The 24,522-nt window shown below is 50.2% G+C and overlaps 1 protein-coding gene across 6 annotated transcripts; it reads left to right on the top strand.

Annotated features, from left to right (window-relative positions):
* Positions 1-2,329: 2,329 nt before the first annotated feature.
* Positions 2,330-21,261, top strand: P2ry2 (purinergic receptor P2Y2). Of its 6 annotated transcripts, none has more exons than XR_003847014.1 (3): positions 2,330-2,790; positions 17,519-19,078; positions 20,840-21,261. XR_003847014.1 is itself a non-coding variant. In XM_029555896.1 (2 exons), exon 2 carries the CDS (start codon positions 17,523-17,525, stop codon positions 18,672-18,674), a length of 1,152 nt encoding a protein of 383 aa, XP_029411756.1. In that variant the 5' UTR covers positions 2,330-2,790; positions 17,519-17,522; the 3' UTR covers positions 18,675-21,261. The 6 variants fall into 6 exon arrangements, 2 of the variants coding, with proteins under 2 accessions (XP_029411756.1, XP_029411757.1); XR_003847013.1 differs by having other exon boundaries at positions 20,007-21,261; XR_003847012.1 differs by having other exon boundaries at positions 17,519-20,130.
* Positions 21,262-24,522: the final 3,261 nt, after the last annotated feature.

Genomic DNA, 24,522 nt, shown 5'->3' with positions numbered 1-24,522 from the left:
GCCAGTGCCTGTAGGAGATGTGTGAGGGCTGAGGTCTCAGCCTGGCTAGGTAGAGGCAAGAGGGAGGCAGAGAGGGGAAGACCTAAAGTGGAGGCTGGGAATCTGGGCTGCCTTGAGGGCAGTGGAGACTTCAAGAGATTGTAAAGCAGGGGTAATAGTGAGGGATGATAGATGTATTAACCTAGCAGTGACAGAGGGTTGGAGGGTCAGATGCTGAGCCAAGAAGAGACTCCACCCCCATGATGGAGTCTCAGAACACATAATTCTCTCAGGGGAGGTGAGAAATATCAGAGAAAAAATGAGGATGCTTGCCAGGAGGAAAACGCTTGCTCAGGGCTAGGGAGACAGGAAGACTTCTAATGCACCATGCACTGGAGGAGCCAGGGTGAGGGCTTTACCCATCCCCTCTTGACCTGCTGCTGCTAATGCAGCTGCTCCCATGACCCCATTACCCACCTCATGGGGACCATTACAGTGCCTGGGCCTTATCATTAGCCTGCCTTGGTTGAGAGGTTCAGGGAACTGCCTTCAATGCTATTCTCCCCTTCAGATGGTGCTTACTGTGACTCACTGGGCTTCAATTTCCTGGATGGATCAATGGTTCTAGATTCTTTCAGCCATAAAATCTTCTATGTAAGCTCAACAAATTCAAGTTGTGAATAAACAAAAATATAAAAGCAAAGGTACTCAAGGTGAAGTGAGATGGTAAGAGAAATCTGCTGGACTTGGTGACCTCCAAAATACCACACTTCATAAGTGTCTAGGAAACCATCAGATAACCTAGTCTTTCAGGCCCTCCTGAGAGGGGAGATTCACTCCTCAGACCCAGGAAGCTCGGGATCCAAAATAAAGACATTGAGTCAGACCAGCAGGTAAAAATTGTTTAGCTCTATTGTACAGAGGAGACTGACAGCCAGGCATGGTGGTACATGCCTATAATAGCAGCCCTTGAAAGGCTGACAGGAGGACTGCTGTGAGCTTGAGGCCAGCCTGTGTTACATAGGGAGGCCCTGTCCCAAACAAAAATAAAAAGGAAATAGAAAGAAAAGGAGAAGGAAGCTCAGAAAGAAGTCACAGGAAAGGTGAAGGAAAACGGGTCTGGATCCAAGGCTGTGAGATTCAAGGACAAATCCTTTTTTCTGCTCCTTACTAAGTTCCTGACATGGCAGCTCAGATGTCACATACCTCAGGAATGCAGTTTCTTTGGCTGTAAAGTCAAGGAGTTGGACCACAACAGCAGGTGCAAAGCCCTGGACTGGCCACTGTCCATCCAGTGTGTCTTCTAGAAGCTAAGAACCAACCTGGTCCCTCATCTTGACAGTTAAATGATGGAGGGAGCAGCAGTAACAGAAGGTTTGATGGCTTGAAAGGGGCAGGAGAAGGGAATTAGCGGGGATACCAATAACCAAGAACACCCCCCCTCCCACTGGGACCCTAAAGCCTGGACCTCACAAGTATGGGCCACAGGGATATCTAGTTCCCTGGAAGCTGCCTTGAAAGGCAGTCCCAACAGCAGGCAGAGGAGGCTCACAAGGGGCCTTCCTTTGTTCCAAGTTGAAGGACTCAGGAGACTGCAGAGGTGGTTCAGCCACACAGCTCTTGGTAGAGCTGTAGCCAGCACCCTTTCTGGGCCCTTCTTGGGGCTGGCAGCCAGGTTCTGGTCAGATGAGGTGCAGCCTTGCAAGGCTCAGGGCCTATGTTGGAGGGACTGGAGCTGGATCAAGATCTCTCAGTGCTAAAGGTGGCCCAGGGCCTACACTCCAGATTCCTGGATCAGAAATGGGAGGGGTCAGACACTCATTCATCTACCCACTCAAGTCCAAGGACAGCAATAGAGAGGTGGCCCACGTGGTCCTAGTCCTCTTGAGCTCAGGCCAGGCCAGGGACAGAAACAGTTCATGACTATAGAACGTCCTTAGAGTACGGCAAGGAGAAGAATAGAAACAGCTCCAGATGAGGGAGGAAAAAGAACGGGGACTTCAGAGACCTGTTGATGAGATGAACAGCAAGGGAGGAGCAGCGCCCCCTCCCGAGCTGGTGGAAGAAGGAAGGACCTTTTGCACCTGGCCTGAGGCCTAATCCGAGCAGTCCTAAGCAGGTCCTTCCAGAGGGGAGGTGGCTTGGGGCGCGGCGGACTGCAAGTAGTGGGTTGGCGCAAAGGTCCCTCGGTGGGCAGCACCAAGCAAACCTTGTAAAACTTGGGCGTCTCTGCAAGTCTCTCCTCACACGCTCCCTGCTGGGGAGAGCGAGGCGGGTGGCCTCTGCCCTGCCAAGCGCTGTGACGGTCCCCGCCCACCCCTCCCTGTGCAATACCGGCGGCCAACGCGCGCTGGCCTACAGCTGGCCCTACAGCTGGGCGGCGTCCCCAAGCGGGCGGCGAGGTGGCTAGGCATCTGTCCCTGAGGGTGGGGGGCGGCTCTGGCGTCTACCCAGAGTCCGCTCCGCCCGCTAGCTGCTTGATCTTGGGGTGCAGAGCCAGGCGGGGCCGGGCGGGGACAGCGGCGATCAAAGGCACGTGGGACCCTGAGAGGCTGGGCATGGAACTCGGGCCCCGGGAAGCTCTGCGAGGGCATCTGGAGGGGACCAGAGCTGCAAGGAGGTGAGGAGAGACGCCTAGAGGGCACCGGCCACCCCAAGAAGTCTGGGGACGCAGCCGATCGGACTGGCGCGGGGACTGACTCAGCGCTGGGCAGGGACACAGCTCTGAGCCCAGCCACCGCACAAAACTGGATGGTGTGAACTGGCTGCTGTGCGCAGTTGAACTTTGTCTCCTCTAGAGCGTGGATCTTGGTGAGTGACACCCTGGAATCCAGGCGTGTGTGTTTGCGTACTGGGAACGTCCGTGTGCCAGTGCGCGACTGCGTGCGCTCCTGGTGGGGAAGAATAGCTGAATTTAAACTTGTCTTTGCGCCCTGTTGTGTGTACCCCTGGGGCGTAGGTTCAGAACTAGAGACCCAGGAACCCCCTCCCCCCTTGCTCGGCTCGCGTCCTCCCCCGCAGCTTGGGCGTTGTAAGGCAGAAGACACAGTGGCAAGGAGCAGAGATGCAGTTGTAACGACAGTTAAGATGTTAATCTGTCCCAAGATTTTTAATCTAGCAGGTGGTGCTGTAGGAAGGGTTAGTCGGAGAAAGACAGTGCCCACTGTGCTAGGGCCCCAGTGGGGGCTTAAGGGTCCCTAGGAGCCAGACCCAAGTGTAAATTCTGCTGGGAATTAGCCCTGTCAGTTTGGGGATTTATGGGGATGAGTGACTGCTGTTCCCTTCATCATAGCATTCTCAGAGTTCCTGGGTTCATAGTCTTGTGAGGATCAAGTCTGGAATAATGGCGTTTGAGGATCAGGTTGGGGCCCCAGGGAAGTGTCAATTATCTGTGGGGATGAAGAGATTCTTTGAACAACCATCCTCTAAAGGGAGGCCAGCAACCTTGAAGTCCTCTGAGCTATCTGCCTGCCTGACTGTAAGCTTTACAGAGACCATTTTGTCTCTCTGGGTATCTCTATTGGGCTAAGATTAAGGTTAGGAGTTTGGGATTAAGGTTAGAGATTTATGGTTAAGGTTAGATGCTGGAGTTAGGGGTTAGCGTTAGGGTTCTGAGTTAGGGTTAAAGGGCAGGGTTAGTGTTAGGTTGCATCTTTGAGTGTAAAGTTGCTATGAAGACTCTGTGTAAATATGTATATATGTGTGCAGTCATATATGTGGGTGCGTGTGTGTCTGTGTGTATGTGTGTGTATGTAGAGGCCAGAGATCAACCTCAGGTATCATTTAAAACAGGCCAGGAAAATTCCCCTCTGTGTGTGTGCACTCATGAAGATCAAACCCAGGGCCTCTATGCATGCTAAGCAACAAACTCTAACATTAAGCTATATCCCAGCCCAGGAAAGGGCTTCATAAGAGCAGTGCACAGAGGAGACGTGTGATGATCATAGCCTGAAAGACTTTTTATTTTACTTTTTAATTTTATGGTAAGTACACCTGTGTGCGCAATACCTGCAGAAGCCAGGAAAGGGTGTTAGAGCCCCTGGAACTGGAGTTACAGACAGTTGTTAGCTGCCATGTGGGTGCTGGGAACAGAGCTCTGGTCCTCTGCAAGAACTTCCAGTGCTCTCCAAAGTTGAGCCATCTCTCCAGCCCAGCTGAAAGACTTTTTGAAGGCTGAAATAGAATACACAAGTGCAGCAGCAAGGGTTCACATTGGTTATTGGAATTGAGTCATTGAGTACCTTCCTTTCCCCATACCTCCTCTGCAGAGAGAGTTTACAAAACCCTTGACTTTATCCTCCTATGACCCCATTTTGTTGATGAGGAAATAGAGGCTTGAAGAATGTGATGCCCAGGGTCACAAAACCAGGTGAAAATTGGGACTCCTGCCTACCTTCTCCGGCTTATGCCTCCCTGTCCAGGACCAAAGCTGAGCAGGGTGAGGCTGGCCACTGGCTTCCAAGCTGAAGGGAGTTTGAATCCTGTCCTAGAAACCTTTCTCTGGAGTTTTCTTGTGGCCTGATTAGTCAGCTACTGATAAGATGCCTCCCCTACCTAACCTGAGGCCCACTAATTGTACCAGTGAAGTGTTGCTGACCTGGAGAAGAGGAAAAGGTGCCCCAATAGCATCTTTTCTGTCCCCTAACTGCCTTCCCTAGGCCCATCTGGTGCACCCTTTGTCCCATACCTTCCTCCTGGACTGTCCTTGGGTCCCTAAGCCTGGCCTGTGCCTACCATTGGGGCCTAATGGGAACCTGGCTGCAGGCTCCTCCTTAACCTCTGTACTAATGCGAAAGAGAGGCCAGTTAGTTGCCAGATGAAGCCAGGCCATCTCTGCTTTCCTCCTCTGTCCCTATCACCCAGTATAAAAGGGGCACATCACAGGTGCCAGGGAGCATTTGAGAAATAAGTGACCATGCAGTGGGTGTTCAGAGGAGGAAGGCCTTGTCTCATGGAAAGCCATGGTGAGCATGGTGGGTTCTTTTATTTTTTAATGTGTATGAGTGTTTTACATGTATGTATGTAAGTACACTATGTATATGCAATGCCCTCAGAGGTCAGAAAAAGGCATCAAAACCCCTAGAACTGGAGTTACCAATGGTTATGAACTGCCATGTGGGTGCTGGAAACCAAACCCAGGTATGCTTCAAGAGCTGCCAGTGCTCTTAACAGCTGACCCATCTCTCAACTCCCCCTTCTACCTTTTAAAGATAGGGTCTCATGTAGCCCAAGCTAGCCTTGAACTTAATATGTAGCTGAGGATGACCTTGAAGTTGTAATCCTCCTGAATGCTGGGTTTATAGGCATGTACCACCATTCCTAGATTATTTGGTGTTAGGAGTCAAACCAAGAACATCTTGCATTGTAGGCAAGCACTCTACCAATGAGCTCCATTTCCAGGCCTGGGTCAGTGTTGGTGTAGGATGAGTAGCAAGATTCTCTGATGGGAGAGTAGACATCCTGGGCCCTTCTAGGCCCAACTTGTTCCTCCATCTGGTTCTCTCTTCAGTGTTATAGCAGAAGAGAGGCCTGGGCACTGAACTTCCCTCCAACTTGTGCGGATACTCCTAGAGAGTGCTGGCCTCCAGCTCCATTTGTTAAGAGAAAGATTCTAGAACTGGCTAGGCTCGGGGATAGGGAATGAGGCTCCCCAACTCTCAAGGAATCCAGGGCAAAGGACTTAGTCGTTCCTATCACCGCACCCTTATATGTACAGTCTCCTCCTTGGTCACCTACCCTCCCGATTCCCTGGTCCTAACCACCTTCTATAAGGCAACATCTTTGTAAAGGTCAGCTCTAAAAATGCCTCCCCCTCTGAAGCCAGAGTAGAGGACAAGCTCTCAGCTTGACATTTGAGCCCTTTCATATGAATTCCTTGGCTCCCACATTCCATGCCACTGAACCCTCAATGCCAGTCACACACGAGCTCTTGGTATTTCAACAACCTGTACCTCCCACCCACTGAGTCTTGGCATGGGCCTCTTCCCTTCCACACACTCCACCTCTGTCTACCTGCCCAGCTTCTCTGGGAAGCTCCCCCTGACCACCTCAGGCAAGATACAGGTTGTCCCTAGCTCTATACCCCTGAGTTTCAGGTCCCTGCATTCCCTTTGGATGTGGCTAGATCACCTAAGGAGACTTAAACATCCCTGGTTCTTTCCCTACAGCTTAACTAGGTACTCCTTAGAAGGCCTAGCAGAATTGACTCTCTGAAGCCAAGCAGAGGGAAAGGCATTGGCAAGTGTTTGCTGGAACTTTGTGGCTCTTAGGAATGTGAGTTATTGTTGTGTTACTCTGAGCACAAACTCCTAGGGTTCTGAGAATTTCAGCCAAAGGCTATTTATTTGGAACCACAAGAAACAGAACTGCTTCAGTGGGGGAAATGAAGAAACAGCACCGCACTAGATTCAGGCACTCTTGCAATTGCGCTCTGAGAACCACTCACCTGGGAATTCCAGAAGGTGCTCTGAGGGGACAATCTCTGTCTCACAACCTTAGACATATCCTGTGCTATATACCTGGAGTTTTTCATCTTACAAGCTAAATGCTTCCTTCTCCTCCCCAAACATGATCACAGTTTAGACCATGACCTCTGTCTCTGTGGTTGGGGATATGGGGGAGGCCCCCCTGATGAGAAATATTATAAGAGCCAGGAATTCAATGTTTTCCTGTGGTGATGGGCAGATACTACCTGTGCAACAGGACTTGCTGGCCCCAAGGACCCCACCCCTAGCTGCTCCCCTTCTTACTCGTTCCTCATGAGCAGCTTCATGGAGCAATAACTCTCCCCAACTGACCAGTGAAGAACCCACAGCTCAGAGACTAGATCTGACTGGACCCAGACTGCACAGCCTAATGGATTCCAAGTTGGAGCCTGAATCCCAAGGGTTCTTGCTTCTTGGGTCTGGCTGGAGGCACTTGGGTGTGACAGGCTGGGTTAGAGTCCAGGATATCATGGTTCTGAGCCTTAGTTCAATAACCCATCTCTGTGGCCTTATGCTGGGTTCACCTGAGCGGGTCCATGTGGGAGCGGTGGCTTGGAGTCCTGCCCTGGTTGACTAGGCCTTCCTCCTCAGGGGTCTCAGTTTCCTGCTCTGTGGAGCATTCAGATGCTCTTTAACCTCAGTCAGTGGCCCCACAGCTGAGATCCTGAGAGATCCTAGAGGTGGGGGGGTGGACAAGAGCCTTGGGGAGGAGGCTATACAGCCCAGGGGCCTCCTGGAGGGGAGGTCTCATACCATGGAGCCATCTGATAACCATCAGAGGTCACCCCTGAGCTGTGTCCCCAGACCAGCCCCAGTGCTCACTGCTCATGATAAAGCATTGGGAATGGCTGGGGGAACTGCAGGGCCCCAGCTCCTTGCAGGACATTTGGGATGGGACCAGCAGTGACTTCTGGGCTCCTGATCCTATGCAGCCTAGATATGTCCTCCAGTACTCTCAAGCCAAAGGGGTGATTAGCAGTTCAGGTCATCTTGCCCTGATTTTTGCTTATTCGTCTCTCTCCACCTATCTGACTCCTAACCACAAGTCTGGTGCCCTCTTCTCCAAGAAGCCTTCCCTGACCACCAATGTCTCCTTTCCTGTCAGGGGCCTCCTTGGCTTCCTTCACACCTGATCAACCTGAGTTGTCTTGGTTTCTGGGTATGACTCCCTGACCTTGAAGGTGAACTGCTTGAGATTAAGAAGAGAGTCACCAGGTAACCTGCACAGGGACGGGCCTGGGTATGGCACCCTCTGGGAAGGGTGAAGAGGGAAGGAACACGGGGGGGGGCTCTAGACCTCCTTCCCCATGAAGATGAGGGTGTGAGTGTAAGTTGCTGATCTCAGGTCAGTCTGGCTGTAACCTCGCTACTGTAGCTTGCCATTGATTCCTCAGGGCTGCCTGTCCCTGTTTTCTTGGAGTATACCCATCCCTCCTGTCTCTGCCCCACATTGCAATTTCCTCTCTTATTATTTTGAAACACAAGAGTGGAGCTTCCCTTAGAACTATCTCAACAGTCCAATGGGCAAATTCTATTCTGTTAGGAGGAGATTGACATGTGGGTTGTGGAATTGAGATCCTTGCCTGGAGCTAGGAATGACCGAATTGGAACTTCCAATCCACCCAGTGCTCTCCCCTGCCTCTTGATGCTGTTCTCAGTCCAAGTCCTCCCATTATCCCTCCCCTGGCAAAGATAGACAACAGGGGTCTCCAGCCAGGCTGGACAGGGTACACCAGCCTGGCAGGTGGCACATTCCAGAATCACCCTAGTAGTGGAACTTGAATGTTGTCCAACCACCCTGGAAATTCCACAGCCAGCCTGGGAACAGCCCCACTTCCTCCTCCTGACTTTGGACTCATCAGCCTGGGGCCACAGAGAGAAAGACCCAGATTGAAGTCAAGGTAGAGACAGGTCAGGGGCAAGTGTTATACCTGCTAGGCATGGCTCTGCCCTTGACTCCTTGGTAACCTTGTGTGAGACCTTGAACTACCCCTTTATGGTCATAGTTTTTTGATCTGTAAAATGGATACAGTAACCATCTTGGCCACTTCATAGTTGGGAAGTCCTGAAGAGGACATTCTGGGTCCTGCCAGTTGGGACCACCTCTGTTGGAGACTGAGCAAAAAGGCAGAGCTTCGGAGGTCAAAGATGAATGACCAGGGAGCTCCCTGGGGATGGAGCCTGGGCCTTGCAGGGTAGGAGGTAGTGGTCAGGCACATGGCAGAGCTCTATGCTATTTGTTAGCTTTGTGATACTTGGAGAGGTTATTTAGCCTGTCTGAGCCTCAAGATTAAATAGGAAAAGGCATGTGAAGTCACCTAACACAGAAATGGGCACAGAGAATGCTCAACTCTCACCAGGAGACAGGTGGTAGAAGATAAGGGAGAGGGCTGTCCCTGAGTGAGACAGAACCATGTGACTGCTTCAGATGGGCTGAGGCAGGAGGATGAGGGTAGAGGTGAAGACTACAGGTTTTCTAGTGGGGTGTCAGGGACCAGATCAGCTAGGGCCTCGAAGGCATGGCTAAGGAGGAACTTGGATGTGAACCTGAGGGCATTAGGAAGCTATGGCAGGCTTTTGAGCTCAAGAGCCATGTGATCAGACTTGGACTTTAGGAAGACCATGTGACTGAAGAGTGACAGCTGGACAAACAGGGCAGGGAGAGGCAAAGAGGGCAGCGAAGAGGATGATGGGTGGTTTGCCTGTGGCTCTACTGCCGGCAAGGGGCTTGAAGGGTATGTCTGAGGAACTCCATTGGTTCAACTCACAGAACTTGGTGAGTGGTAAGTTTCAAATGGGGTGGAGAAGCAAGAGGTAGAAATTTAAAAGGATGATAGGAGACCCTCCTCAGTAATGGGAGAATGACTGAGAAAGTGGTATGTTCCACATCAGCTGATTGATCAGGCATCTCCTGAGGACTGACAGGGAGTGCTCCTGGGTGGGGTGGGGTGAAGAAGGTGAGTTCTTTCATCTTGCTGCTAGAGTCTAGATAGATATCCAGATAGCAACCTGCTCGCTGGCCCAGGTCAGCCTGAGATGCCCAGGCCAGGCGTACCAAGTCAGCAGTGGCACCTCCTAGGTCTTCTCTTGGCCCTATTCCTGAAGCCACCCATCTCCTCTTGTTCTCCCATCTTTATATTGCACTTGGGGACCTCACTCCCCCATTTTAGAGAAGTTAGATAAGAAAAAGAAGATATTTAGAGGACTGGAGACATAGCTCAGTGATAGAGCACTTGCCAAGCATGTGCCAGGCCCTAGGCTCAGTCTCCAGCACACACACAAAAGAGTAGGGGTGCAAGGGGATATAGCTCAGTTGGTAGAGTGCTTGCCTAGCATGCATGAAGTCCTGGGTTCTATCCCCAGCACCACATAAACCAAGCATATTGGTATCATCTACAATCCCAGCATTTGGAAGGTAGGGACAGGAGAATCAGAAAATCAAGTTCATCCTTAGCTACACAGTGAGTTTGCAGTCAGCATGAGATATAATTAAGACCCTGTCTCAAAATAAGGACTCATTCAAGAGGGAGTATGTTTCCTCTATGGTATGTCAGATGTCCTGGTGAATGCTGGGACCTGCCCATTCAGAGGGGTCCTCTCCTACCAGCCATCCTCTAAATGATGCCCTATATCTGGTGCCTGTGAGGACCTCCCAGCCCAGCTCTGCCCTTGAGTTTCCTCCTCTATCAAATAGGGTTTGGCAAGTGGCTTCCAAAGCTTGTTCCATGCCCCATCTAGACCAGTCAGTGTGCTCCCTGTGTATGCATCTGAGTGTGACAGTGTGTATCCTGGCATCTAGGTACATCTGTGCCTGTGTGTGTTCGGATGTGGCATATGTGTGTTTAAACACCTGTGAAGGAATGTCTGGAGGTGGGAGTTGGGAAGAGGAACTCTAGTTAGACACCTAGCCTGGACAAAGGTATGTTGGCAGTGCTCTACAGTGTATGCTGGGCCAGGAGGGTATTGACTGTTTCCTGCTGTGGGGATGAAGTGCAGAAGCAGGACAGAGGGAGGAGACAGTGGAGGCTTGCCTTAGCTCTGCAATATATGGGGGGAGATCTTCCACAAGCCTCCAACCTATGAAAGGGGGTGCCTGGGAGGGAGGCCGTGAACAGCCCACCCCTGGAACATATAAGCTAGAGGCAGATGACAGGTTGTGTACAGAGGGTACTGTGACCAGGACAAGCACACCAGGTCCCCTCTTGGCCTCTTTGGAACCATGGTTAAAGCAGAGGAAGCAGTCTGAGGGGTGAGAGAGAGAACGTACAGCCTGGCTGGCTAACCTAGAGCCCACAGTTGCTTCTTCATCGCCCTGTGTCTGCAGGAGCACCGCCCCCTCCAGGCAGCTGCTTGCCCTGGGGAAAAATGCTGGAGGCTGGGCACCGCCCCAGGCCAGGGAACCTGTTTTTCCTGTTTTCTGAAGAGCTCCCTGCAGCGGGTCCAGGCCTGTATATTCATGAGTGAGGAACAGGCACTGAGCATCCTGACCACACCAGGAGCAGGGGCTGGTCAGGTCCAGGTGTGTGAGGCGGGTCCACAGGCTGGAAGACTGGGAAGGCCCCTGTGTACTTTGTATATGTGTGCACCGAATCTTTCTTAGATCATGAGGATCCAAGACAGGTGCCCTGCCCTGCTCCTTTATCCCAGGCTCTGCTGAATTCAGACTTTGGAGCCAGACAGCCTTGGATATCAAACCTAGTTTTTCAGTATAACCAGAATAAATAACCCCTATGTAGGCATCTACCAAGGAACTGATGATGCTTCATAGAAGCTGCTCAGTCCTGGTTCCTACAGATCAGGGAGGATAGCAGAGGGAACTGCAGAATGTGGAGTTCCTGATTGGACTGAGCCAGAGATGGGTCAAAAAAAAAAGTATAGGTTGTTTTAGCCCTTTGACCAATCTCTAGAATGTCTTCATCTGACTGATTTCCTGGCCCCAGCAGAGAAGGGCAGGGTCTTCTGGGCCCTGTCAATTATTGAAGGAGGGGTAATCTAAGGATCCCTCTGGGGCAGGGGAAGGATGTCAGGCTGGGCCTAGGGTTCTTGGAGTCTGTTTCTCTGGGATCCCAGTCCCTAGTGCTTCATTCATTCATTCATTCATTCATTCATCCTTATTTCTTTCTTGCAATAGCTGCTTGAGGGTTGGACCTCTTGCTGAGTGATAGGGACAGAGAAAAGTACCACATGGATCCATCCCTCCAGGAACACCTAGAATGTTTTGGGTAGAGGACAGAAGGAAAAATTACTTTTAAGGTTGGAGAAATGGCCTGAGGGGTACTGGTGGGTAGGGTGTGCTAAAGTGATAAGGGACATTGAGAGAAGCGCCTGGAGGATGAGTACAGTGTAGACTTACTCTAGAAAGGTTTTGGGAACAGAAAGTACAGCACGAACAGAGGTAAGGAAGCCTGGAAGGGCCCTCTGATTCACTTCTCCTTCACACTGGGAGCTCTTGAAGCAGGGTCAGACAGAGCTGTATGTAGCAGAGCTAGTGAGGGTGAGAGAGGCCAGTGACCAAGTTAGTTGGAACGGTCCCCATGGAGCTGAGGTGAGGTCCTACAGGCAGTTAAGAGTCAAGAGTTGTGGTCACTAGGGAGAGGGCTGGGCATTTGGGACATCTCCTGAGAGCAGAAGCTGGTAAGAGAGCTTTACAGTTATTGAGTGGTAGTGAGTTGGCGCAGGCACAGAGAAGGTGAACAGGGTCAGTCTGGACCAGGGCCACAGAGATGGAGTCCCCAGCTGGCCTAGAGGGTGGAGGCCAGGATGTCTTAAAACAGGTGGAAAGGGAAGCTCTGTAGTTCAGGGAGCTAGGGAAGTCTCCACCCTGCCTCTCAGTGTAAGAGATTCCACCAGGGTGGACCCCAGGAAATCTGATGCCAGCATTGTTGATTAGAGAGACAGCAAGGGCCCTGACTCCACCTCTGAAGAGAGGCTCTGAGGAGCAGAGCAGCCCTGTGAGAATGACATTGTGTGCCTAGGCTGAAAGAAACCACCTTCCCTGTGTCCAGTGGGGCAGAGCTCCTCCTGAGGGTAGGTCAGAGGCTGCCATTCTCCAAGGTAGGGAATTTGACTCACGGGACACCTGACAGGAGGGTCTTCCCACTTGGGATTCGGGCTCTCATTTCCAGTCTGTCTTTCATGACTTTGGGGCATATTTGTGATATTAATTTTTGTTAAAATTAATATTTGTTTGACCCTGTTCAAGAAAATAAGATTTAGTCACACAATCTTGTTCTCTGTAATTAAACAACAATGTTATTTCAGAAAAATGAAGAGCAAAGAAAGCAAATTATCCAGTACTTAGCACATTTGTGTTATGTCAAGTCTTGGCGTAAGCCCTTTTGGTCCTGTGACGTTTTTTACTCTGTCTCAAGGAGAATTGAGACATGCTTCATGTTTTTTTTTTAACTTTAAAAATATTTTATTTTATGTGTATGCATGTACTGCTGTGTCATGCAATGCCCTTGGAGGTCAGAAGAGAGCATTTCATCCCCTGGAACTGGAGTTACAGATGGTTTTTAGCCCTATGTGGGTGCTGGGAATTGAATCCAGGTCCTCTGCAAGAGCAGCCAGTGCTCTTAACCACTGAGTCACCTCTCCAACCCATACTTCTTATTTTTGATATTTTGCTTATTTGTTTATTTTATGTATATGTCTGTAGGCACACATGTGCCACAGTGTACTTTGTGAAGGTTAGAGGACAACTTGGGAGAATCACTTCTTTCCTTCCACCCTCCTTCAACCACATAGGTCTCTAGGGTCAAACTCAGGTCCTTAGACTTGGCAGCAAGCACCTTTACCTGTTAAGCCATCTCACCAGCCCCTGCTATTTGTTTTGGACAGGGTCTTACTATATAGCCCAAACTCACCTTAAACTATTGCTCCTCCTGCCTCAGCCTCCTGAATCCTGGGATTACAGATAGGAGTTGCCACTCCTGAATCTGAAAGAACTCTTACTGGTCAAAGGATGGAATGCAGAGAGGTTCGGAAAGGTGGTGTCCTGCCCTGCGGGCACTCATTGTAGGCATACTGGGTGGTCAGACCTTGTGGGTGACATATGCTCACTAGGGACAAAGTAGAAGACACAAAAACAGGGAAATGGATAAGGGTTAGGCGAAGCTAAATGTGTCCCACTTAGAAAGCTTCTCTCCTCTCCCTATTGCCAAAGCTGTTCCAGCCTTCCCAGGGCTTCACAGAAGGTCTCTGTCCCATCTGGCTGTCCCCTTACAGGCCGGAGAGCAAGACAGCTGTGTGCAGATGTAGAAAGTGCCAGAGTATAGAAATCCCATTTTAAAAGTTGAACAAGGGTGGGGGGCTGGAGAGATGGCTGAATGGTTAAGAGCGATTCCCAGCACCCACATGGTGGCTAACAACCATCCATAACTCCAGTGTCAGGGAAATCCGACACCTTCTTCTGACCTCCACAGGCATTGCACAACATGGGTGCACTTACACACATGCAAGCAATACACTCATACATATTAAAAAAAAAAAAGTTGAACAAGGAACTGGAAAGATGGCTCAATAGTTAAGAGCACTGGCTGCTCTTGCAGAGGACTGGAGTTTGGTTCCCAGCACCCACATGGCAGTTAACTGCCATCTGCAACTCCAGTTCCAAGGAAATGCCATGCCTCTTCTGGCCCTGTGGACATTGCATGACATGGGTACACTTACATACATGCAGGCAAAACACTCATACGCATAATAAATGAATGAATGAATAAATAAATAAATGTTTTTAAAATGCTGGGCACAGTGGTACATGCCTTTAGTTCCAGCACTCAGGAGGCAGAGACAGGCAGATCTTTGTGAGAGTAAAGCCAGCCTGGCCTACATAGTGAGTTCCAGGCCAGCTGGGGAGACCCTGTCTCAAAAAAGAAAGAAAAAGAAAGAAAGAAAGAAAGAAAGAAAGAAAGAAAGAAAGAAAGAAAGAAAGAAAGAAAGAAAGGAAGGAAGGAAGGAAGGAAGGAAGGACGGAAGGGAGAAATGCATGACGGAAGAGGAAGACCTTGAAGTGCTCTAGCTCACCTACCCCCAGAGAATGGAAGGATGAGCTAAAACCAGGTGTTTGTGAGGGCTCTAGGTGTGCCAGCCACCCTAGCCAGAGATGCCTCGGGGCAGCACCAGGATACAGTAGAGGGCAGTCTTAGAGGCCCCTTTCTGTGAATCTGAAATAAGACCTCTCTGGGACCCCAGATCTCAATTCTAAGCCTCTGAGTCCTGATCTTAAACTCTCTGATCCCGAGGTTCTAGAGCAAGGTCAGCAGGTCACAAGTAAATATTTCAGATTATGAGGGCTGCATGGCCTTTGTCACAACTGCTCACCTCAGCAGATGAGTGTGTCTGTGTTCCAATACAGTGTCACAAAAACTAGGCTCAGGGACTGCAGAGATGGCTCAGTATTTAAGATCACTCGCTGCTCCTGCAGAGAACCTGGACTTGGTTCCCAGAACCCACGTGGCAGCTCACAATCATCTGTAACTCTAGTTTCAGGGCATCAGACACCCTCTTCTTGTTTCCATAGGCGCCAGGCACACATGTGGTACACATACACAGATCTAGGCCAAACACTCATACACATAAAATATATATAAATCTTAAAAAATAACACAGGTTGGCAGGCCAGAATCAGCCCTGGACCATCATTTGTTCACTGTGTTGTGAAGTAGAATTATGTGATGTTTTCATGGATTTAATGCATTTTGGGTGAGAAGCTAGGGTCTCCCTGTAGTCCCAATGGTCCTGGAATTCCCTATGTAGACCAGGCTAGCTTTGATCTCACAGAGATCTGCCTGCCTCTGCCTCCCAAGTGCTAGGATCAAAGGCATGCACCACCACACTTAGCTTTGACTTAATGTGTTTTTTTGGTCATACCCTTTTAAATTTTTATTTCAAAAACTGGTCTGAACACATTTAACAGGTATTCTTAATGCAATTCACAAGATGAATATGGCACAAAGAGATGAGCTGAAGAAAACCATCTTAAGACTTAAAGAAACTCATGTTTTAAACACATTTTCTCCTATCCTCAAAGGCTCTGAGGATTGCCAGCTGAAGTTGTCAGTTTTCTCCTCCTCCTCCTCCTCCTCCTCCTCCTCCTTCTTTTTCTTCTTCTTTTCTGTTCTCTAAGGGCTCAGTTGGGATGTGAAAGGTACCACCTCTCCTGTTCCTTTTTCATTCATCCTCTTTGGAACTCAATCCTGAAAAGTCAGTACTCTGCAGATTTTCAGTCTCTTGCATCAACCAATTCTAAGACTCAGGTTTGGGCCAAAGTAGTATATAAGGTATTTAAAGAGTAACATAGTGAACACATATCTATTTTTTTTATTTTTATTTTATGTGTATGAATATTATGTTTGCATGTGTGTAAGTGCACCTGTGTTGTGTAGTGCCTGTGGAAGACAGAAGAGGGCGTCTGATCCCCTGGAACTGGAGTTATGGACAATTGTTAGCCACCATGTGAGTGCTGGGATTCAAACTCTGGTCTTCTGCAAGAACAGCCAGTGCTCTTAACCGCTGAGCCAGCTCTCCAGCCCCATATCTATTTTTTTTTAATGCCGGCATGACTCATACCTCCTCAGCTTCATGTCTGTCTACTCTCTCCACTCAACCCCGGATGCTGCTGACATCCCAGCTATGCTGGATTTCTGTAAGAGGCTCTCCCTCACTTCCAAAGCTTTTGCACATACTGTTCCCTTGACTTAGAACACTTGTCCACAGCCACCTCTGCCTTCCTTTCTGACTCATTTCTATTGTCAGGAAAGCAATGTAAATAGAGATTTAAGGCAATTGCTCAGCTCCCACAGCCCTAACATCACAGACATGGTCACTCATTCCAGTTCGTCAATTAAAGAGGCAAATAAGGGTGAAAAGCAGGACCGTGTGAAGAAATCACCATTACAGCCTCAGCACAGACGGTCTGCCCACAGCCATGACCATCGAGACTGTAGCTCCAGCTGCGCCTGGCTGCCCTCCACTGACATGGGCTGCTGCTGGCGCCCAGGCTCAGGCTGGCCTCCCTCATGCCGCTAGCCACATCTGCTTAATGCATTTTTAAAATTTTTATTTAGCCAGGTGTGATGACCCATGCCTTTAATCCCAGCACTCAGAAGGCAGAGGCAGGCAGATCTCTGTGAATTCAAGGCTAGCCTGGTCTACTTAGTGAGTTCCAGACCATCTGGGGCTACAGGGAGACCAATATATATTTAATTATTTTTATTTTATGTGTATGAGTATATTGTACATTGGAATTATGTACAGTTCTTAGCCACCATGTATATGCTAGGATTTGAACCTGGGTCTTCTATAAGAGCAGCCAGTGCTCTTAACTACTGAACCATCTCTCCAGGCCTGCCTTAATGCATTTTTTTAGGGTTTAGGGGGTTCTGGGTTCATGAGAGATGCAGCTCACATGGCAACAAAAGTCCTGACTTAAGCAAAACTTTTTTGTTTTTATTATTTTGGGTTTGTTTGTTTGTTTGTTTTGCGACAGCATCTCTTATATAGGCCAGGCTGATCTCTGACTGACTATGCAGTCCAGGTAGACTTTGAACTCACAGTTCTTCTGCTTCTTCTTCCCAAATGTTAGGATTACAGGAGTGCACCACATCTGGTTTAGGCAAATCTTTTGTGTGTCTGTCTGTCTGTGTGTCTGTGTCTGTGTGTGTATGTCTGTGTTACTGGGGTATGAACCCAGGGCCTCCTGCATACTAGGCAAACATACTATCTCTAAGCTATACCTCCAACCATAGGCAAATTTTAAAAAGGGGATCTTGCCAGACGTGGTGGCACACACTTTTAATCCCAGCACTCGGGAGGCAGAGGCAAGCAGATCTTTGTGAGTTCGAGGCCAGCCTGGTCTACATAGTGAGTTCCAGGACAGTTGAGGGTACAAGGAGACCCTGTCTCAAAAAAAAGGGGGGTGGGGGTGGGGGGGAATTTTTTGGTAGATCTGTTGGATCTATTGGTCCCACTAGCCCTGGTCAAGTGGATGTGTCAGGTACCCCCTTTGAGACCCAGCCCTAATGGCTTCCTCTCCACACCTCCCTTCCCTCCAGGGCAATGGCAGCAGGCCTGGGCCCCTGGAATGGCACCATCAATAGCACTTGGAATGGAGATGAGCCCGGCTACAAGTGTCGTTTCAACGAGGACTTCAAGTATGTGCTGCTGCCTGTGTCCTATGGAGTCGTGTGTGTGCTGGGGCTGTGCCTGAACGTCGTGGCACTCTACATCTTCTTGTGCCGCCTCAAGACCTGGAACGCCTCCACCACGTACATGTTCCACCTGGCGGTGTCTGACTCTCTGTACGCAGCCTCCCTGCCACTGCTGGTTTATTACTACGCCAAGGGTGACCACTGGCCTTTCAGCACGGTGCTCTGCAAGTTGGTGCGATTCCTCTTCTACACCAACCTCTACTGCAGCATCCTCTTCCTCACCTGCATCAGCGTGCACCGGTGCCTGGGCGTCCTGCGCCCTCTGCACTCCCTGCGTTGGGGCCGGGCCCGCTATGCCCGCCGAGTGGCTGCAGTCGTGTGGGTGCTAGTGCTGGCCTGCCAGGCACCCGTGCTCTACTTCGTCACCACTAGTGTGCGGGACACCCGCATCACCTGCCACGACACCTCGGCCCGAGAGCTCTTCAATCACTTTGTGGCCTACAGCTCTGTCATGCTGGGCCTGCTCTTCGCAGTACCCTTCTCCATCATCCTCGTCTGTTACGTACTTATGGCCCGGCGGCTTCTGAAGCCGGCTTATGGGACCTCAGGAGGCCTGCCTCGGGCCAAGCGCAAGTCAGTGCGCACCATTGCCGTGGTACTGGCTGTCTTTGCCCTCTGCTTCCTGCCTTTCCATGTCACCCGCACCCTCTACTACTCGTTCCGCTCGTTGGACCTCAGCTGTCACACCCTCGATGCTATCAACATGGCATACAAGATCACCCGGCCACTGGCCAGCGCCAACAGTTGCCTTGACCCTGTGCTCTACTTCCTGGCAGGGCAGAGGCTCGTTCGCTTTGCCCGAGATCCCAAGCCACCCACAGAGCCCTCCCCGACCACCCCCAGCCCCCAAGCTCGGCGCAGGCTGGGCCTGCACAGGTCCAACAGAACAGACACCATAAGGAAAAATGTGTCAATAAGTAGTGATGACTCTAAGCATGATGACTCTAAGCGGACAGAGTCCACACCGGCTGGGAATGAGACTAAGGACATCCGGCTATAGGTCAGCACCCCTCAGGCCTGTGCTAGCTCATGGTGGGGAGCTGTAGGGGACCAAGGCCTATTCACATGGGATGATATCCTCAGATACGGACCATCGGCGATTCTCATTTGGCAGGGCCTCAGGAAACTCACACTGTGGTCCCGGAGAGTCACTAAGCTGCAAAGTCTCCAGTCATCATCTGTATGTGTGAGTTGGAGAATCATGGTTCAAGAAAGACAAGCATTCAGGGCCAATGCCACCTGACTCCCATGCAGACAGCTGGCCGTTTCTGCCAAGTTACCTAGCTGCAATCCAGCCTCCCACATCTTATGGAGAGAGGAAGATGACCTGCCAAGGTCACACAGCAGAATATGAGCTCGCTAGCTGGATTGGAGATGCGGTCACAGCATGACTAGATGACTCTTGTAAGTAGTCAGGGCTGATTCCCAACAGTGGCCTGGGGTGGGAGTGGGTACCACAGTGTACTCAGCTCAGAGAAGGACTCTCAGGCCAGAGATGAACATCTGAGGACTGATGTCAGACCCATCTGAAGACTGCCCTGTGCTGGGAGCCAGGCTGAAGCTGTAACATGTTGAAGGTTGTGTCACTGGTTGGGCTGTGCTCTGCTACATGATCAGAGGATGGGAAATGGCCTGGGAAACTTTCAACATCCACATGAGGGTTCCATCAGCCTGTTGTCTTCTGCCACCTGCCTTCCCACTACTATCTCTGGGGAGTCTCAGTCAGGGACCCCTCTCCAGACCCCAGGTCACCCCACTTCAAAGCCAGTTGGCTTTGTATTGTGCCGAGCATGGAGAGGAGTCAGATGGGGTTCTAGTCCTTGGGGTTCCCCAGTTCAGGTGATAATATCACATGTGCTGGTAAATGTCAAACCATTTAACAGGATTGGGGGAAGGGAACCCTTTATTTATAGCATTGTCAATTATTTTGGTACAAATAACCCCACCATGGTCAATCCAATTTTACATTACCAATGCAATGTCAATGCCTTTGCTAAATTCCTGACAATCTTTTTTTTTTTTTAATCTGATGAGACAAGGTTTCACATAGCTCAAGATGGCCTCAAATTTGCCATGTAATTGAAGCTGACCTTGAACTCTTGAGACTCCTGCCTTCCTCTCCCAAGTGCCATCACACTGGCGAACAGCTGGTTCTTGCAAGCAGGGGCAGGGTGCTCCAGCACAGATCTTGCTGAGTGGACGGGGTTGTGGGACCCTTGGTTGGGGAGGGGGCTTCCTGGAGTGGGGACTGGTAGAAAAACAGATCAGAACATCCAGGTGCAAGACATATCCTAAGCAAAGATATGACCATGACCTTTTCCCTTTGCACTAGGAGGAAGTATGGCAGAGACTCACTCCTCTTCCCATCCACGTGTCAGGCCCAGCCAGGACCACTCAGAATGGATCTGTGGAACTCAGCTGGGCCATCTCTGGGTGCTAATCAGGGATAGGCAAAGGTGACAGGGACTCAGCCTAGCCCTGTGGGTCCCTCTCCCTATCCCACCTAGTTTGCCTCCTGTATCATCTCTGCTCTTTCCTCTTTGCCATCGAAGGCAAGACATCCCCAGTTGTTCTCTTAGTGTGGGTTTTTTTTTTTTTTTCAATTGTTTTGAGATAAGGGATGAGATCTTACTATGTTGCCCAGGTTGGCTTCTAATTCCTAGGTTCAAAGGATTCTACCTCATCCTCCTAAGTAGCTGGACTACAAGCACAGTTGCTGTATTTAGAACCTAGCTCCAGAGCTCCCTCAAGTGACAAGGAGCCATCATAAGCCATGACCCAAATGGTGACTCTACATTGTGTGATTCAGAGTGGTCTGCCCAGAATAGTGTAAGATGCTCACCTCCCATATTCTAAGTTCTATATTTCTGTCAATGTTACTGGAGTCTTTCTGGTCTTTGTTGGTGACTTCCACTTACAGACTCTCCTGGGACTTTCTTGAAGGTCTGTGACTGTCTCTTTCCTAACAGCTGCTATGACTGAATCCCATCCCAGGTTATTGTCATCTCCTCCTACAGAGAAGCTCTGAGTTCTGTGCTGAGATCTGGAGGAAGAATCCTCATCATGACTTGGGGGAGGAGGGGTGTTTAATGTTCATCTGTAGTTGGGGGTGGGACTGTTGTCACCATGAACCCAAGTCTTCCTAGTCCCCGTTCTCTCCTGCAGGTATCCTAGAGACCCAAAACCCCAGCACCCATGTGGATGGAGACTATACTGTGGCCCTACCAGGAAGCTTCCTTTGAACCACTGCCTGAAACTTTCTGAGAACATAGAGCCCGGGAGGACAGGAAGACCACTAACCACCCAGTTCTGTGGCAAGCACCGGTGGTGCTGGTTCCTAGGGGAACCAGATACAGACTAAGCTCACACCTTCACGCCCCAGTAGGACTGTCTGTCCCCTCCATGTGGACATCTGGCCTTGCTGCCCAGCACCCAGCCCATTTGCCTGGTGGGTGAGATTCCTGACCTTGCTGCCTTGTGCTATTTTCAGCCCAAGTAAGACCAAGATTTTCCACTCCCAGCTTCAGACCATTGTTCAACAGTGACATGAGGTGACCTGCCTGTCCTCAAAATATCTCCTCTTTTTCTCTGGGCCTCCCTGCCTGCTCTCTTCTCTGACATCACTTCCTAGGGCTGTTGACTCCTGAAGGCCACTGTAAAGGGCACATGAGCCACCCATCCACCAGACAGGAGCCTAGAGGTTATCTTATCCAGCCTAGCTGCAGACCTTCTCAAGACCAGGGAGGGGTGGAGAGGGGTGAGGCCACGTTCATGGTCAGTTGGCAGGTCATTGTGGTGCCTGGGAATGAGCCAGGGGCTCAAGCCGTTACTGTTGCTGTGCCACCTCCTCCAGCACAGGTCAGTGACTTCGTGGGAACCCTGTGACCCCCTCACACTGCCTGGCTCTTCCTCCCAGAGCTGAGGAGTTATGGCCAGGGACTCAGCACAGGAGACCAAAGGAGGGCAAAGTGGACGAATAGAGTAAATGCTTGCTGGTCTCTGAAGATGCTGATCTCAATGAGCACCAGATGAGCAAGTGTCTCTTCTCATAGGAGTCTCTTCTCTGGGTGGTCCAGGATGGATGGAAGAAGGGAGGCTCCTGAGGACACTGCTGTCCTTGCCCTCCAAGACCACATGTCTACCATGCATGGATGTTCCAGTCTCAATTCAGACCAGGTCACTATACCATCCCTCTAACACACTTGTCATAGGAGATTTTTGGCCAATCTGTTTAGAATAGGCTCATGGGGGCTGGAACTCATGCACTAGCCTAAGGCCCAGACATCAGACAGGACTCATACTATGATATTTATCTATCAGGCCCAGCTTCTGAGACAGATGTCATTAGTTCTATTTAACAGCTGAGGACCAGGAGCCAAGAGTGTGGGGAGGGCTTGGTCTAGGTTGGCTCTGGTAGGCCAGCAGCAGGTGGCTGAATCAAAGAGTCCTAGTCCCCTGATGTCCCAGGATTTGTCTTTCTGGTATCCCATACTCCTACAGGGCAGGAGGCTCTGTAAACACACTTTCCTGAGATTCAGTCAGTGTAGTGGGGATGGGGTCAGAGTACATATCTAGTTTGAAAGTCACTTCTACTCTTTACACAGCCCCTGGGGCACATTGCGCCATATCCCAGAGCCTTACTTTTCTCATCTCAGCGAGATGTAGCCTCTCACATAGGGCCTTGAGGGCTGACCTGGGTGCTCAAGTACATGTATACTCAAAGTGCTTAGTGCTGTGTCTCACATGCAGCAAACACTCCACTCATACTGCTGGGGGGCTACAGAGGTGAGAGGCCCAGCACTCCCAGAGCTGTCAAAACATAGAATAGTGGGCGTGCCCTGAGGCCCAAGTCTCCCCGCCCCCCCCCAGAATGTGGAAGGAGAGATGCAGGTCTGTTTTGGACAAGGTGGGGGCTCAGCGCTACCCTGTCTGTTTTTGAGTAGCACAGGCCTGTGTGTGTTTCCAGGCCCTTGCCTGGAGGACAACAGAGAGTGAGGTGGGGGGACAAGAGAGGGAGCATGCTCTTCTAGTCTAGAGATGGAGCAGGCATGGTTGTTTTCCCTGACTACTGGTGCCCACCATGGTGGTCTGTGGCCACACTTCCATTCAACCAAGACCTCTGAGACCCATGATGGGATAATTGGCCCAGAGCTGGGCCACTGCAGGTAACAAATTGCTAAGTTTTGATGTGTGACCTGAGACCACCCTCCTGCCTGTCTGGGCTGACCTCCTGAGCCTAGAGTCCTTGCTGCACTGTAGTTCTTCCTTCAGTCATGACATTGGCTGCCACACCTATAAGACACAACTAGCAGCTGCTCACTGAGGATTGCCAAGCCCACTAGGATGTTAGTTCTGAGGGCATGGATGACTGTGGGTCTCCCTGGCATCAAGCAACCAAAAGGTGAAAGGTCTCTACTGCCACTACACAGTGAAATGCTGGATGCCCCTGCCTCTCATGGATTCAGGGGCAGTTTAGCAGGCTGACTAGGCTATAAGTGCACTGTGCTGAGGAGAAAGAAAGGAGAATGGAAGGGCTGGAGAGATGGTTCAGCGATGAGCTGACTACTCTTCCAGAGGACCTGGGTTCAACTCCCAGCACCCACATGGTGGCTAACAACTATCCTTAACTCCAGTTCTAGGGGATCCAATGCCCTCTTCTGGTCTCCTCAGGATTTGCATGACACAAGTGTACTTACATACATGCAGGCAATGCACTCATACACATAAAATGAAATCAAAAAATTTTTTTCTAAAAAAAGGGCAGTAGAGGGTCAAAACCTGTCTTCCTGTGCCCCATGCCATGTGACTTGAGTGAGCTGCTTCCACTCTCTGGGCCTCAGTTTCCCCATACTTGACTCATGGCTCTGCCCAGCCAGTCTTTGTTCAGAAGGTATTTTCTTGGCTTGCCCTGGTTTCTGCTTTAGCTTAGTGGCTGTGTCCCAGGCAGGAACAATAGGCCAGTCACTCATCAAGCCAAACCCTGTCCCCAGGGTCTCCACCCACCAAGTTGGACTATTGTCAGAGAGGGAGTCAAAAAAGGACTTTCCACTCTAAGCACAATGACCACTCTGGACCATTGTCCAGCAGTGACGTGGGGAATCTGCCTATCCCAAAATATCCCCTGTGCCCACCCTCAGGGCCTCCCTGCCCTGCTTCTCACCTTCCCACTGACTTCATTTTCTGGGGCTGTTGGCTCCTGACAGCTACAGAGCAGCACAGACACCCTTCCTTGTTTGGTTATTTCATGGAAATGGAGGCCCAGAGAGGGCTGTGTCCTATCCAAGGCCACACAGCAGCCAGGGTAGAATCTACACATGTTCGAGGTCATGTCGGAGTCTAGACATGAGCCCAGGGCTCACTGGCTGCTCCTCCTAACCCATTAATCCATCCTCATTAGCTCTAGCCTGTGCCCCCTGAATTGAGAGTTTTGCCTTCAAAAGCCCTTGATGGGTATCCTAGAAGCCCAATGGAGAAGATGGAGGTAGTAGGGCTGAATTTCTAGTTCTGACTTTTGAGCACTGAGGAAAGGCCTGAATCTAAAGCCTGTTCTCCTCTATGCAGTCTCTCTCTCTCTCTCTTTTTTTTTTTTTTTTTTACCAGATATAACTATTAGGAACTAAATAGGTCTTCCCAAAATTCTTGTATTAAAATTCTAACAGCATAGACAGTTCATTTGAGACCAGCCAGGAATGGAATGGAATTAGTGACTGTATCAGCAAGCTTCCTGTGACTGTAACAAAATACTTAAAGTAATGGATTTATAAGGAGAAAGGTTTCGGGGCTGGAGAGGTGGCTCAGCAGTTAAGAGCACCAACTGTTCTTGCAGAGGAGCCGGGTTTGATTCCCAG

The sequence above is a fragment of the Nannospalax galili genome, unplaced genomic scaffold, assembly GCF_000622305.1.
Source record: "Nannospalax galili isolate Female #2095 unplaced genomic scaffold, S.galili_v1.0 scaffold686, whole genome shotgun sequence".
NCBI lineage: Eukaryota > Metazoa > Chordata > Mammalia > Rodentia > Spalacidae > Nannospalax > Nannospalax galili.
The sequence above is the reverse complement of the archived record's forward strand: the minus strand, read 5'-3'. Positions and strand labels throughout refer to the sequence as shown.

Excerpts from the sequence above, each read along its gene's own strand:
- P2ry2 (XM_029555896.1), top strand. The coding sequence starts at position 17,523 with ATGGCAGCAGGCCTGGGCCCCTGGAATGGCACCATCAATAGCACTTGG.